Below are 15666 nucleotides of genomic sequence, written 5' to 3'. Positions count from 1 at the left end.
CAGATTTTACAGAGGTATGCTTTACTTGCTCAGAACTGAATTAAAATGGCATTATGTCAACAGAGAATTCAGCTACCAAACAAGAAGTATTGTTTAGTATGCAATATGCTGTGAAATTCAAAAGAAATGTAAGAAATTATCTCTTTTCAATATACTGATCATCTAGTTCCTGAGGGATGTGAACAGTGAAACAGTTGGCAAACAAAACAATATATATCAGACTTGTGTAGTATAACGTGCAGATTGTGATACGATTGTTTTAGGTGCAGATTGTGCGATAAATGGTTTTTTTACAATTTTTTTTTCTTTTTTTTTGAGACGAGGTCTCGCTCTGTCGCCCAGCTTGAGTGCAGTAGCGCAATCTCAGCCTCCCGGGTTCAGGCGATTCTCCTGCCTCAGTCTCCCAAACAGCTGGGACCACAGGCACGTGCCACCAGGCTTTCACCCTGTTAACCAGGATGGTTTTGATCTCCTGACCTCGTGATCCGCCTGCCTGGGCCTTCCAAAGTGCTGGGATTACAGGCGTGAGCCGCCGCGCCCAGCCGTGATACGATTTTTAAAACTAACATTCAGGGCTTATGTGCAGGCACTTTTCCATGTATTTTTTTTAAAATCATTCAGCAAACATGCACGTGAGGGGGTGGTAGTCAGAAGACCCCGGAATAAATGATCCTGCAGCACGTGGGTGGGAGGAGAGCACATGTCACCAGCACGTTCCTTCCAGGTGTGCTGTGATAGAAACTGGCAAGGGTCTCCATGAGCTGGGGCCTGAGTGCGGCTACCCAGACGGCCAACCTTCCCCAGGCAGGGCTGTGCTCTGGACCCTCCCCTCAATTCCCAGCGCCTCGGGCCATCCTGCTTCTCCAGGTCTGAGATGAACTTTCTGGAAGTGCTGCGTATCTTCAAAGGGCCGGCCAGAAGTGAAAGCCGCGGCAGGCCTGAGCGCTGGCCCCAAGGGAGGGGTCCCTCAGGCCCCCGTCGTCCCGGGGCCGCTTCCCCGACTGTAAATAAGTCTTTAGAATGAAACGCCAAGCGATACTGTCTTCAGAACCTTCGCACAAGATCCAGCACTCGACATCCGACCATACGCTGGAGCGGCCTGCCTCCCACATTTGCCCGCCTCTGCACTTGGTTGCTTTTAGCTGTGCATTTCGGTCCACGGATGACCTTTAACCGGTCTCCTGCAGTGGAAGGAGGGGTGAAGGCCTCTTCCAAGGGCGTGAGGGGCGCGTGGAAACGGAGCAACCTCCCAGGCTCCCATACTCCTCGGGGACCTCCCGGAGGGCGCAACCCGAAGAAAACCCGCGATCAGCGCGGGGTCAGCGAAAGCGCAGACGCCAGCCGTACGGAGCTGCATCGCGCCTGCGTCCAGTTCACGCTCCAGCTCCCAGGGGCGCCCGCCCCGCCCCGCCCGCCTGCTTCCACGCATCAGCCCGCGCGCAGCCTCGCAGGGCCCGCCCCCAGGCCCGGAAGTGCGCACGCGCTGGCAAGATGGCCGGTGGGGTGCGCCCGCTGCGGGGCCTCCGCGCCCTGTGTCGCGTGCTGCTCTTCCTCTCGCAGTTCTGCATTCTATCGGGCGGTGGTGAGTCAAAAGCTGGGTTCAGCGCCGGTGGGGCCGAGTGGCAGCAGGGCCCTGGGAGCTGCGAGGAGGCCGGACCCAAGGGCAGAGGCTGACGCGGGGAGGAGGCCGAGTGCCGGGCTCCGGGCGGCATGTCGCTGCATCTGGACTCCGGCGCCCTGGCCGCTCGGCCCGAGGCCGTCCCTCCGCTCCGGCGACACCGAGCCGCCCATCGCGGCTGCGGGGGCCCTGGAACGGAGATGGAGCGCTTGGGGGCTCGGCCGGGAAGGTAGAACTGGAGCGCGATGCCATCCTTCGGTCTCTGGTGTCTACCCCGTTGACGTTTCGTCCCTGAGCTTTGTGTTTTCTGGCTGCCAAGCCGTGAGGTTTTCATGAGCAGCTTATTGACCTGGTGTAGACCCGCCGTGTTAACCACACAAAACAAGGTTTTCTTGTCCCGGGATAACATGTTTCTCTAATTGTACGATCCTTAAATTTAGAGCAATCGCAGGCGCTGGCTCAGTCAATAAAGGATCCGGGCCCAACACGCACATTCACAGTAGTTCCCAGGGCAGCAGGTACTAGACATTTTCTATTCTGGTAAATATGTGTATTTATATCTAGTAGTTTCTCTTTGTTTTTGATAAAAATTTCCTTTAGTATACGAAGTCACTTTCCATTTTTGAATATTTTATTGTATTTTAGATGGTGTGAATTAAGGGCAGATACACAGCCATTTTCAGTGGATAGTCTTGGTATTTGGATACCTTTTGACGTTTCTGCCTCATCTTTTTCCAATCCCGCGCTCATTTGTTTCCTTATTTCTGTTATTTTTCCACTTCATCCATCAAAATAACCTTCAGTCAGTGCTTCTTTCCCTTCAGCAGGTTTCCTCTACTTCTAGAACCCTGTTCCTGATGTTGGATATTAAAGGCTCCCCCAGGACTGTGTGAAATGGAAGGATTACAGAGGGACTGATGGAGTCTTGAAATCTAGATCTGGTTTTGCTACTGGGATCTTGAACAAATTATTTATCCCCTTTGGACCTTGGTCCTCACCGTTAAAGCGATGGGGTTGGTCTAACGGCCTAAAGTCATTTCTGCTTTGTGATTCTAAGTGTCCACCTTCCAGCCACATAGTCATGGGATCAAAGAAAAAAGTATTTTGTAGAATTGTTCACTTAATACAGTGAGTAAAGTAGGACCAGTTTTAAACAAGCATTAGTTGTTTTGCTAGGTGGAGGCTTTGAGTCTAATTTCATCACTTTAGAGTCACATTACTTCAGTGAATTGAAACTGGCAGAGGTATTTTACGGATTCTTATTTGGGTGTAAAAAACAGCAGTGCACTTAAATTTTAAACTCAAATTACTTTTTAGAGAAAGCACAAGAGTTCTTAACTCTTGCAGGCTTTTGAAAGCCCTTCTTTTCAGGAATACTTGAAATTTTGATCCTCTCAGTTGGTAAAAATATATTGCACACTGATGAGGTTGGTTGGAAATAAGTTGCAGCTCACTGAAGATGTCATTAAAATAGAGAACTATTTTGAACTTTGGTAGCATAAAACTGTAAATATTATATTAGCAAATGTGGCTTATCGAAGTACCCTTGTGAAATAATGACATTTTCAAGTTGATGCCCTGAGGATGTCAGTGGCTTCATTTCTAAATTAGTGAATTCAGATGAAAAGAACATTGGATTGGAAATGAAGAGATTTGGGTTCTAGTTCCAGTTTTGCCACAGACTTCCTCTAAGATTTTGCACAAACCCTACTGTTTTAGTTTTTCAACTTACAAAATGATAGTCTTTTTTTAAGCCCTTAATGTATACCCAGAATTTTCTATGCATTATTTGTATATGAGCACCTTTAGTTTTCACGGCCACTTGAGAGGCAGGAATGATGTTTTGCAAGTGTGGTGCTCACCAGGTCACACAGCTGTCTGTTGGCAGAATTCTGCTTTAATTGCAGGTGTCTGTGACTCCAGTGCCATGCTTCTCTCATTCCAGCGCAGTGTCTACTTGCTAATGATCATGTCTCTTAACCTTAGAAGATGGTTCTCTGTTATTCGAATCAGTGTTATAGAAGAATAAGCTTCTCTCTTGCCTCTCACAGAAAGTACTGAAATCCCACCTTATGTGATGAAGTGTCCAAGCAATGGTTTGTGTAGCAGACTTCCTGCAGACTGTATAGACTGCACAACAAATTTCTCCTGTATCTATGGGAAGCCTGTCACTTTTGACTGTGCAGTGAAACCATCTGTTACCTGTGTTGTAAGTACTGCAGCTTACTTATTCTAAATAAAATCACTGTAAACTTCAAGTTAGAAGAACAATTCAGACTTGACCATTGGGAAGAAATTCTGAATAATTGTTACATTCTTTTATGATTGCCCTGTTGAGTATGTAAGTAGAAATAAATTTAAAAACCCAATAGACCCTTCCATATCAGCTCACTGCTGTTGTAGTTATAATGATAACTGTCAAGCCAGTTGATGTCTGCTGGAAATGCGCTTGACAGAAATGTTGCTTTGTAGGACTGGAGAAGATCTCAGTCTACTAGCATATCTGAAGCAAGTCTAATTCGTTCCGATGGATTCTGTGTTCTCAGTAGTGACAGCTAGTGTACAGAGGAGGTGGCAATGTCTTTCTGCCATAGATGAGCTTTTGAAGGGCCACTGTTCGTCTGTGGTGAGAAGATGGATTCAGTAAATGCCAGAATGCCTGGTAGCTCTCTTGAACAAAATTAAGTGGAACACCTGTCTTATCCAGAATAAATTCCAGATAGTCCAAAGATGTAATGTGAAAAATGAAACCCTGAAGTACCACAGAAAACACGAGATAGTTGTTGTTATAATCCCCAAATGGAGAATATTTTTCTAAGTATGAAATAAAGTTTAGAAGCCATAAAAGAAAGAATTGATACATTTGACTACTAAAAATTGGAGATTTCTGCATGACCTAAAGAAAAAAGCATGAAGGCAAAAGACGTGGCAAACTAGGAAAAAGTGTTTGTAGCATATGTGACAAATAATACACTAATATCAGTAATATATAAACACTTCCTAAAAACCCACATGGAAAAGATGACAGTCTTGTAGAAAAACAGTGTTAGGACATGAGCAGATGGTTCATAGGAAAGAAAATACAAATAGATTTATAACATGAAAAACGTGTAAGTTTTCTTATAATTAAATACAAATAATACATTTTTAACCCTCAGATTGGCAATTTCTTTTTAATTTGATTAACTCTGAGTTTATGAGAGTATAAGGGTCAGATACTCATATCTTATTAATAGGTAATCAAATTGATCAGCCTCTTGCAGGTGATTTGCCGTATCTGTTAAACTTATACACACACACAATCATTGACCTCGCAGTTCTACATCTAGGAATTTATGTTATAGATATTATATATGGATGCAAATAAGTATGCTTATTTTTTAGCTGTATTGCTCATTAAAGCAAAAGATTCAAAAGAAGTGAAATGTCTAAGAACTGCTTAATTTATGGTACACATGCAATAGAATAAAACACATTGTAGCCATTAAAAAGAACTAGACAGCTCTAGAGATAATGTACTGATTTACATACAAAATCAAGTGAAAGTATTGGGGAACGTTAAATGTTGATGACATGAATGTGTCTGTGTGTAGAATAAGCTCTCTCTGGAAGTACAGAGGGCACTTGGCCTGGGGAGGGCAGTGGCTCCCAGAGGCCAGGCCACACAAGGCCGGCTCACTTCTCACTGTCCTGTTGTGTCTTGAAATGTGTACCATGTACATGTGTCACCTACTTTTTTAAAAACCATTTTAAAAAACGTGTTTTAAGCACATCACTGAAAATAGGCAGATGTAAACATATTTTTACAGATCCAACTGTTTGCCTAAATCAAGTGATGCCTTACCCATATTTGAATGTTTTCCATAAAAAGTGGTTTTTGCATTGATAAGAAAATTAATAGTACTTGCTTCATCAGTGCATATGCCAAAGTTGGAACCATACAGATAAAATTAGGATGGCTCTTGTGCAAAAACGACATGCAAATTTGTGAAATGTTAAAAAAATAACAAATATGGGCCGGGCATGGTGGCTAACACCTATAATCCCAGCACTTTGGCAGTCCGAGGCAGGTGAATCACCTGAGGTCAGGAGGTTGAGACCAGCCTGGCCAACATGGTGAAACCCCATCTCTACTAAAAATACAAAAATTAGCTGGGCGTGGTGATGTGCGTCTCTAATCCCAGCTACTCAGGAGGCTGAGGCAGGAGACTCACTTGAACCTGGGAGGCGGAGGTTGCAGTGAGCTGGGATTGCACCACTGCACTCCAGCCTGGGCAACAGAGCGAGACTCCATCTCAAAAAAAGAAAAAAATAATAATGTGTGTGTGTATGTGTATATATATGCATACATATATATATATGATGCTTCCAGAGATGATTGACCACATAAAAATGATTTTGAAAAATATGCATTGCAATGTACTGTCAGGTAGAGTAAAAAGACTACAAAGTGCTTTCAGTATAATTCCATTTTAGTAAATTTATAAATATACACATAGAAGAAACGTAAAGAACAGTAAAAGTGGTTAGCTCTGAACACCTATAGGTTTTTGTCTATAATCTTCAAATATGTAACATACAAAGAACATGGTACTTTTATAAGCAGAATACAAAATAATGGCTTTTGAAATTGGAATGAAAAAAATCTCTGGCCACCAGTGAACACTCACTCACCCTTCACACATCATGTGGTGCTTCTGAGTTGGGCTGCCTCTGGATTAAACATGCCACATGCCCTGGTGGTACGAGCAGCTGTAATAACCCTGAGTTGCCAGGCTGTGCAAAGTAGGAGATGTTAGGGAAGGTTGGCAACTCGGAAGCAAGGCGGTGTGTTAACCATTACAGAAGCATCAGGCTGGAGTTGAGGAACCTGGATTCCACTCCTCACTTGAAGCTCAGTGACCTTCAACAAATGCATTCATCAGTTCCTTCCAGCCATCCATGATTGCAACTTTCTAAAATAAATTTTCCCTTTGTCTGCATTATAAAAGTACACATGTTTACTATGAAAAATTTAGCTAAGCAAAAGTTACGAAATTTATCACCCTGAAATAACCTTTGCTATTTTGATGTGAATTTATCTAGTTTTTTTCCCCTTAGGTCCATATACTTGGGTGTGTATTTTTATGATTATGGGGTCACATCATATACATTTGTTTTGCATACATATTGTTTTGGTAACTTTTTCTGGTACTTTAGGTCCTAAATGCAGGCGTTTTAGGAATTTTGTGCCATGTGACTGTAGTCTTACTGACATCTTAACAGACTACACCATTGTGATTGATGAGTTTTGTGTCATTTGCTACATAGGATCAAGACTTCAAATCCCAAAAGAACTTCATCATTAACATGACTTGCAGATTTTGCTGGCAGCTTCCTGAAACAGATTACGAGTGTACCAATTCCACCAGCTGCATGACGGTGTCCTGTCCTCGGCAGCGCTACCCTGCCAACTGCACGGTGCGGGACCATGTCCACTGCTTGGGTAAGTCAGAGTTCAAGGGCATTTGTCAACAAAGTATTTTTCTCGAAGTTGATTGAAGGGACTTTAACCAGAAATTTGAGAGTTAAATTACTTAATTAGAAACATTTATCCGCAGCTTTTTAGATGTGCCAAGCATCATCAATAAACTCAACATACTAAAGTAAAGCATCCAGAAAACTGCAGTTCTCTTTTTAAATGTAATATTTGATAAAATAAGAAAAATATGTGAAGTATAAAGCATAATACACAATAATTGACTTTTACCCAAAATAACAGTGAAAATGGCACCAATACCATCGCAGCTACCTGAGTGCTTGCCTTCACCTGGTTGCTCTACTGCTTCTTCCAAAGTAACCATCCTTTTGAATTTTTTCTTATTTCACTTCCTTTTAAATTTTTTCTATAGTTTTATTGTATATATGTAATAAAATAATAGTACCATATAATATTCAATAATGCATGTTTTAGAACTGTATAAAATGATTTCAGGCTCTGTGCCGTTCTGGGACTTGATTATTTCCTGTCAACATTATGGCTCTATGATTCATCCATATGACTTCTTTCTTTATTTTACGTCTGTGTAATAATCTATTTTAAGATTGTATCACAGTTTATTCTCCAATATATTTGGTTATGTGCTGTTTTTTGCTGTTGTGACTCTTAAAATTTCTTTGCCTGTCTCCTGATGGCACATGTGCAAGAGCTTCTTTAGCATGTACTTTCCAGTGTGCGTTACTCTTTAAATGGCTGTATTAACTTACATTCCCACCCGTGCTATGTAACTATTCCTAATGATCCCTATTCTCTCCAAGAATTGTTATTAAATTTGGTCTTAAAGTTGTCTAGACTTCTTTTATATTTTGGATATTACCTGTGCTGTCCCTGAAACCCTCTCCCAGATTTTGATTTTTTTTTTTTACATTATTGTATATTTTCATAAACAAAACTTTAAAAATATAATTACTTTAAGTTATTAGAGTTAGTCTTTTTTTGTTGTGGTTTTAAGAAATCTTTTTCTACCCCAGGTTTATAAAGACAATTTGCTACATTTTCTTTTGAAAGTTATAAGTTTAACATTTCACATTTAGGTTTAGAGTCCCCCTGGAATTGGTCCTGGTAGATGGTGTGAGGTAGATTCAACTTTAATTGTCCCCCCACATGGATGGCCACTTGTCTCAACTCTTCCCTGTTGATCCCTGTGTTACCTCTGTCATACATGAAGTGTCTGTATGTTTCTGGTTCTAGACTTTCTCTTCTTTTCTTATTGGGTGATTTTTATGCCTCAGGACCACACTGTCTTATATCCTCGTAACTTCCCCGTAAGTCTTGATATGTGGTTGAGCATTTCATGTTCTTCACGTTGTAATCCTAACTTAGCTAATTTAAATATTACATATGTACAGATAGATGGTAAGGGCTTTGTACTCTTCACTTCAACATGTATTACTGTAAAGAGAGTTGACTTTTCACATTTTAAATTTTGAGGCCATTTGTTATAATTAAGTCTTTCTGAGAGTATTTTTATACCCTGTATTTTTCTTTCTTTCTTTCTTTCTTTTTTTTTTTTTTTTTTTTTTTTTTTAAGGTAACCGTACTTTTCCCAAAATGCTATATTGCAATTGGACTGGAGGCTATAAGTGGTCTACTGCTCTGGCTCTAAGGTAAGCTTTGTTACTAGTAAGTTTAAAAGGCCATTTAGATTTCTTTGGGTTTGGTGGAATCTTCCAGACATTGAGCTCAGTCCACTTAATTCTTCTCTCAGATCCTACCACATGTGTTGGATTCTAGGAAACTGCTGGAAGAGTTTAGGTGATCAGACCAGTAGCCCCGTGGAGCTGACTGGCAGGCAAGTTAGCTTTTCTCCCAAGGTACCTGCACATTGAGTTTCCCGTTCTTAATGTACCATGAATCAGTAAAATGCTGGGGACTATCTAAAATAGGCAGTTTTATGATGTGTATCTTTAATTTCAAATAACTTATTATAGAAAGTAATACATGCTGAACACTGAAAACTGGAAAAATGAAAATGACAAAAACATTAAAAATTACCACCATCTGAGATAATTATAGGCTTATATTGCTTACATAGAAATGTGTTGTTTGTTAAACTTCTTAACAGTACTTTAAGAAATTGTAGCAATTCTTCCCACCAAAGGGAAGAGCAGGTGAGACCCTGGTTAACTGATTAGTGAAAAGGTTATGCTGCCTACAGTTGAAGTTTTGAGTTCGTGCCTGAGACCCTGAGGCCTGCAGCATCACAGCCATAGAGCAGGATTTCTCAGCCTCATCACTGCTGACATTTTGGGCTGAATGATTTTTTGTCTTGGGGCTGTCCTGTGCATAGTAGGATGTTTAGCAGCATCACTGGCCTCTACCTACTACTTGTCAGTAGCAAACCCCCCATCCCCTGCAGTTGTGCCAGTGTGTCTCCAGATGTTGCCATGTGTCCCCTAGGGGACAAAATTGCCCCTTGCTGAGAAGCACTGCATTAGAATTTGGGCTGAGGAAAGAAGAATCTTGCCTGGCAGGAAACGCATAACTGAAAAGTAAAAGAGGACACCAGGGTAGAAAATGAGATTCACAAAAATAAGATAGGCCGGGTGCAATGACTCACACCTGTAATCCCAGCACTTTGGGAGGCCGAGGCGGGCAGATTGCTTGAGGTCAGGAGTTCGAGACCAGCCTGGCCAACGTGGCGAAAGCCCGTCTCTACCAAAAATACAAAAGCCGCCATCGTGGTGCATGTCTGTGGTTCCAGCTGCGTGGTAGGCTGAAATGGGAAGATCACTTGAGCAGGGAGGCTACAGTGAGCTGGCATTGCACCACTGCACTCCAACCTCAGAGCGAGATTCTGTCTCAAAAAAAAAGATTAGTAACCGTTGCTGACAATGGTTCAAATTAACAACTGGCTTTTTAAAAAATAAATAAATGTTTGAAACTTGGAATAATTTTAATTTACAGGAAAGTTGCAAAGATAGTAGAGTTCTTATATATCCCTAATCTGGTTTCCCTACATTGTTAACCTCTTACAGTACTATATTATAACAAATTTTCAACAATTAAAACTTCTCAGCACTCAACATGGTTTCTTTTAAAATCTTCACTGTAATGAGATGATGCCCAAGGTTTGCTTCAGGGTACTCTGAAGGGGAAAGGGGAGAGTTTTGATGAAACACGGCTGGCCAAGTGTTGATTATTGGAGCTGAGTCATGAGTACTGTTCTCTTTACTTTTTATTGTTATATATGTTTAGAAATTTTCCATAATAAATATTGTTTCAGTATTATTAGATTTTAGAATTTAAAAGATCCTTAGAAGTCACCTCTTCCTAACGTTAAGATTTTAGAGATGAATGAAAAAATAGACTGAAAACATGGACAACTTGATCCAGGTCATCCAGGTGGTGGTGGGCTCCTCCTGACTCTAGCCCTGACCCCATGTTGGTGCACTTCGTGTTAGACTGGGTCTTTGCTTTGTTTTGACTAAAAAGCAATGAGATTGATCACTTAGAGAGAGAGAAAACATTAGTTTTTTAGTACATCTAAAAATTATATGTTTACTTTTGACATTTAAACAGTCTTCCTGCCCATAATTGTTTGGTGGTGTCAATTTGTGAAATAGTCACTTGTGTTCCAATTAAGGGCTGTGATCATTGGAAGTCCTTTCTCAAATCTGACGTAACGCAGCGATTAAACCATAACTGGCCGCAGTTGGGGTGGACGGGTCTCATGGAATCCTGTCTGTTTGCCATCGCAGCATCACCCTCGGTGGGTTTGGAGCAGACCGTTTCTACCTGGGCCAGTGGCGAGAAGGCCTCGGCAAGCTCTTCAGCTTCGGTGGTCTGGGAATATGGACGCTGATAGACGTCCTGCTAATTGGAGTTGGCTACGTTGGACCAGCAGATGGCTCTTTGTACATTTAGTTGTGGTATGTGCTTCAGAAAGGAGCAGTGCTTAGAAAAAGCCCTTTTGTCCATAGGAATTGATGTGGTGTGAGTGATATTCTATGTTTTTAATGTACAGCATCTGTACTTTGTTTGCCTTCATAAAGGTAAAATAAAGAAGTGAAACACTGAACTGTGCTAATCTGGAATTTGTTTTTATTTGCCTGAAATATATTTTTTTCTGTGAAAAAATTAAAACGTACTTAAGCCAAGAGAATGACTTCTACAGTGATTGAAAATCCATTTAATTCCTATGACTTTTGTTTTGTATTGCTCAAGTCAAACTACATCACTTGTATCTCCAGCTCAAATGTAATCTGCCTTGCAAAGCCTTTAAGCTATGATTGCAGGAAGTGGAAAGTGTTTTTATTGTTAGCTAATTGAAGTTGTTTGGCTCAACTTCAGTCTTGTGTAAGATTTGCAGTGTAAGTATGCAGTCTGGTCTGTATATATGAAAATTTGAATTAAACTGCAGAATGTTTAGTTATGGTTTAAATTTTCTTAGTAGTATGTAAAAGGTAAGAGTACTGAAAAATTAATAAAATTGCAAGTTAAGAAATATTGTGGGCCTGATTTTCTATATTAAGTATAATCTGGAATAATCATTACAACTTACTTTTATTGTTAAGAATAACATTTTTATTTTTCAGGGCATTACTCCACTCTAACAGAGTCATAGTTGGCTGGTTTATTGACACAGTGGAAATATGTAAATGTTTTTGAGTATAGATCTGTTATATGCCCTTTATTGGGGGAAAAACCCAGTTATTCAAAAAGATTTTTATTCAAGTTTGCTTTTGAAACATTTAAAAACTTTTAGCATTTTTTCTTTCAAATACGGATATCTGAGTTACTGCTTTTTAAACACTTGTATGTATTAGCCAGAAGACTGTTAACCACATATCATATGTAGAAGCTATAAAATATCTGCATATTTCATTCACCAGATGATTTTTTGATTTCAGTTTACCTGAAAGGTGAATTAAATCACTTGAGTGATCACTTGCTGTTCTTATGAAGCACAGCCCTTTGCTTAGTTGAGTGACAGTTCCATCTCTGATCACTAGGTGGCGCATCCCCATTACATTTGCTTCCCGAACTCTATTTCCAGAAACGGCCACTCTTAAATTGTTTGTTTGTTTGTTTGGTTTTTTGTTTTTTGTTTTACGAGAAACTTGTCACAGAGCATGAGCAGTGCTTCAGGATGGAAGTAAGCTGGTTTATGTAGACCTTTCTTTCTGAGAGCAAATACACACTTTTTTGTATCCGTGAAACTGTTGATTGAGCAGGTGTTTCTTTAGATGAGGGTCTCTTCTTCAAGAAGCAGCCCCTTTCCTAACTGTAATAAAAATGTCCCCTGAGTCTCCTTACATAGCTCTGTGTAGAAGAGAATCTAATACTTCCCTGTTGAGCAACCATGCAAGGTGGAGCCAGGGAGTCAGTGGGAAGTTAGTAGGAAGTATGCATTGCCATTGGTGGAAATAGGTAACACCTTGATTAACCGTTTTTGTGGCTCTGGGGCCTGAGTTAGATAATGAAACTGCAGTGTTTGAGAGGGGAAAGCTCAAAGATTCAGAATCCATGAAAGGAGACATGAATGAACTTGTTCCCAAATCCTAAAAAGTTTGCACAAGAGCATAGCCTTCGGAACCTAAAGGATGTAAGCCACTCAGGAATGCTTCTGATCAAGGACTTGATAGAGCGGATGGCCTGAGACAGAACTAGCAGGAAATATGAAGAGATTTTCAAATACAGTACAAACAAATTTATGAACGATGAACTCCTACACAGCCCCAAAAAGAAACTGCAAAATAAAACTATACTTTAAGAGGGCACCAGGGAATGTGGGTACAATCGCTTGTAGCAAATCCCATGGGCCTTTGTTGAAGTCTGTGCTTCAGATTCTATTCCTCTGTTGTCTTAGATTTTCGGGACTGCTATAACAATACCATAAACGGGGTGGCCTAACAACAGAAACTTATTTCTTAGAGTTCTGGAGGCTAGAAAGTCCAAGATGAAGGTGCTGGTAAATTTGGTATCTGGTGAGGGCCTTCTTCCTCATAACATCTCACATCTTCACGTGGTGGAGGCAGGGAAGATCTCTCTGGGGCCTCTTCTATAAGGGCACTAATCCCAATCCTGAGAGCTCACCCTCATGACCTAATCACCTCCCAAAGGTCCCACCTCCTGATACCATCATCATGGTGGTGAGGATTTCCGCATGTGAATCTGGGGTAGAAAGGACACAAATACTCAGTCCATCCTGTGTGAGCTATGGGCTCTGACCAAGGGATATGATTAGATAGCCATCCTGTTCACACAGGTTGGGAACCGTATCAGTCAACCATCCTCTATTGATGGTTCTCTAGATATTCAGAATTTATCACTACAGCCTGCCATCTGTCCTGATTTCCCCTTAAGAATCTCTACCTTGCTCTGTCAACACTCTTTCATTTACCCCAGTAATGCCTCATGGGAAGGTGCTGGGTTATTTGTTTCTATCACCTCCATTGTCCCTAGAACAATGCCTTGCACACAGAGGCTCTCATTTATTTGCTGAGTTCATGCCACGGGTGTCTTGAAGGTTTGGAAGGGACTGTGTACAATTCCAGGAATTGGCAGTTGAGGTGCCTGCAGGGAGATAATATACAGAAATTGGCTTCAAGTAAATATTTGTCTGTAACACCATGTTGATCTGATTTCTGCAAATTGCTGAGGAACAACTCTGGTTTATAGTGCTTATAAAAAGATTTTTTCAAAGATCTTATGCTTCAAGATTTTAAAATGTAAAAATACCTTCTCTATGCCACACAACTTCATTTCCCTCTACTTTTTTTTTTTTTTTAATACCTTATGCCAGACTTGCATTTATTTTGGGCATATCATCAGCTAAGGAATATGCAAATAATTTTAATTCATCCTGTAAGCAATGAGTGGAAAATGAGCTGTACCTGATGCAGCTTCTCAAATACAACATTGAAAAAGCCTAAAAATGAAGGCACTACATAAGCAGAATATGCATTAAAAGGAAAAAAAAAAAAAAAAACACCCAGGAAAAATGAAGGCAGATTCCTCCACTCCTGCTCTAAAGCCTCCCCTCTATTCTGCACTTTTGGTAGAGTATGAAGTGTCACATGAATGTTAGAGGGTATATACATTTTTTTAACTTTTCTTGTATATACATCGTGTAAGTTTTTTTTCATGGTAAGAGCACTTAAAATCTACTCAGCAAATTTATAATGCAGTAACTATGGTCCTCATGCTATACATTAGACCTACTGGTTCATTTTGTAACCTAGGCAAGTTTGATCTAAATTCTTAAATGTAAAGTATTGAAATTATCTTCCATAAACACAACGTCATTTTTATGCAAAATAAGCTTTGATGGAGACATGTGGACATAATTTACTAAGGCTCCATGAAGGCGGGGCTGTGGTTCTCTGCTGTAGCTCAGCTTAGAGAGCCCTGCCTGCCATACAGCAGGTGCACAGTGAGTAGGAGTTTGATGAATGAGTAAGGAGGAATTGCTGGGAGTAAACTAAACACCTAAAAGTATTGCTGAGAATTTTTAAAGCAGTAGAGTGCAGCTGGATTACAGCATCTCCCTTCTCAAATACTTAGATGATGAACACACTACAGTAAAAGCCAGCACCTCCTTCCTGCCCAAAACCAGCAAACAAAGGAAACTCCACAGCAAACAAGCAAAAGGATACAGCCAAATGCCAAAAATGTCACACACACAAAAATGGTGATACGGGGGAAAAAATTATTGCCCAGGTGTGTAAGATTACTCCTGCAAATGGTCCTGGTGGTGGAGCAAAACTCAGAAAGTCTCACTGGTGGCCAGGCGCGGTGGCTCATGTCTGCAGTCCCAGCACTTTGAGTGTCTGAGGCAGGCAGATCGCCTGAGGCCAGGAGTTCGAGACCAGCCTGGCCAACATGACAAAACCCCATCTTTACTAAAAATACAAAAAAATTAGCCAGGCATGGTGGCAGGTGCCTGTAATCCCAGCTACTCTGGAGGCTGAGGCAGGAGAATTGCTTGAACCTGGGAGGCAGAGGCTGCTGTGAGCCGAGATCATACCATTGCACTCCAGCCTGGGCAACAAGAGTGAAACTCTGTCTCCAAAAAAAAAAAAAAAAAAGTCTCACTGGTGAGAAAAATAGGTTAATTGGGAGAAGAGAGGTATCTGTATCTTTCTCCTGTTACTGCTGGGGGAAGTGAAAAGTGAAAAGGGCTGCTGGAAAGAGACCAGTGAGAGACGGCTCGTGAACAAACAGGAGGGACTCTGATGGGTTCACGGGTTCCCTGCTGAACCAGACAAAGGATCTAAAGCCTAGGGTGACCCCCACGGGTCACTGCATCACTCCCTGGGAAGGAAACTTTCATTCAGGACATTTAGAAAATCCTAGTCAAGAAACCAGAGACCAGATATTCTAGCAAAGATACAGTCTCAGCTGAGCTTTTCCCTGCCTCACCCCTAGCTATCAGGTCACAGAATGTAGAATAGAACACAAAATACAACTTGCAAAATGCTCGAAGAGAAAACCAAGGGAATTTGTTCACATATTATGAAGTTGTCCTTTTACACAAGAACAAAATGAAATGACTCACTACCCA

At 41.0% G+C, this 15666-nt stretch overlaps 1 protein-coding gene and 1 non-coding gene across 7 annotated transcripts; both read left to right on the top strand.

The window, feature by feature from the left end:
* The first annotated feature begins 1476 nt into the window (after positions 1–1476).
* Positions 1477–11604, top strand: TM2D3 (TM2 domain containing 3). 6 transcript variants are annotated; one of them, XM_005560624.3, is made up of 6 exons: positions 1477–1582; positions 2059–2136; positions 3670–3827; positions 6929–7103; positions 8689–8764; positions 10859–11604. In XM_005560624.3, the coding sequence occupies exons 1-6, from the start codon at positions 1492–1494 to the stop codon at positions 11022–11024; spliced, it is 744 nt and encodes a 247-aa protein (XP_005560681.1). In that variant the 5' UTR covers positions 1477–1491; the 3' UTR covers positions 11025–11604. The 6 variants fall into 6 exon arrangements, with proteins under 6 accessions (XP_005560681.1, XP_045252007.1, XP_065404633.1 ...); XM_045396072.3 differs by having other exon boundaries at positions 10744–11604; XM_065548561.1 differs by lacking the exon at positions 10859–11604 and adding an exon at positions 8866–10435.
* On the top strand, positions 5519–5625 carry LOC123574792 (U6 spliceosomal RNA). Its single transcript, XR_006699982.2, has one exon. It is a non-coding gene; the product is annotated as a U6 spliceosomal RNA (small nuclear RNA).
* Positions 11605–15666: the final 4062 nt, after the last annotated feature.

Source organism: Macaca fascicularis, chromosome 7 (genome assembly GCF_037993035.2).
Source record: "Macaca fascicularis isolate 582-1 chromosome 7, T2T-MFA8v1.1".
Taxonomy (NCBI): Eukaryota; Metazoa; Chordata; class Mammalia; order Primates; family Cercopithecidae; genus Macaca; species Macaca fascicularis.
Note: the sequence above shows the minus strand (reverse complement) of the source record. Positions and strands in the feature narration are given on the sequence as shown.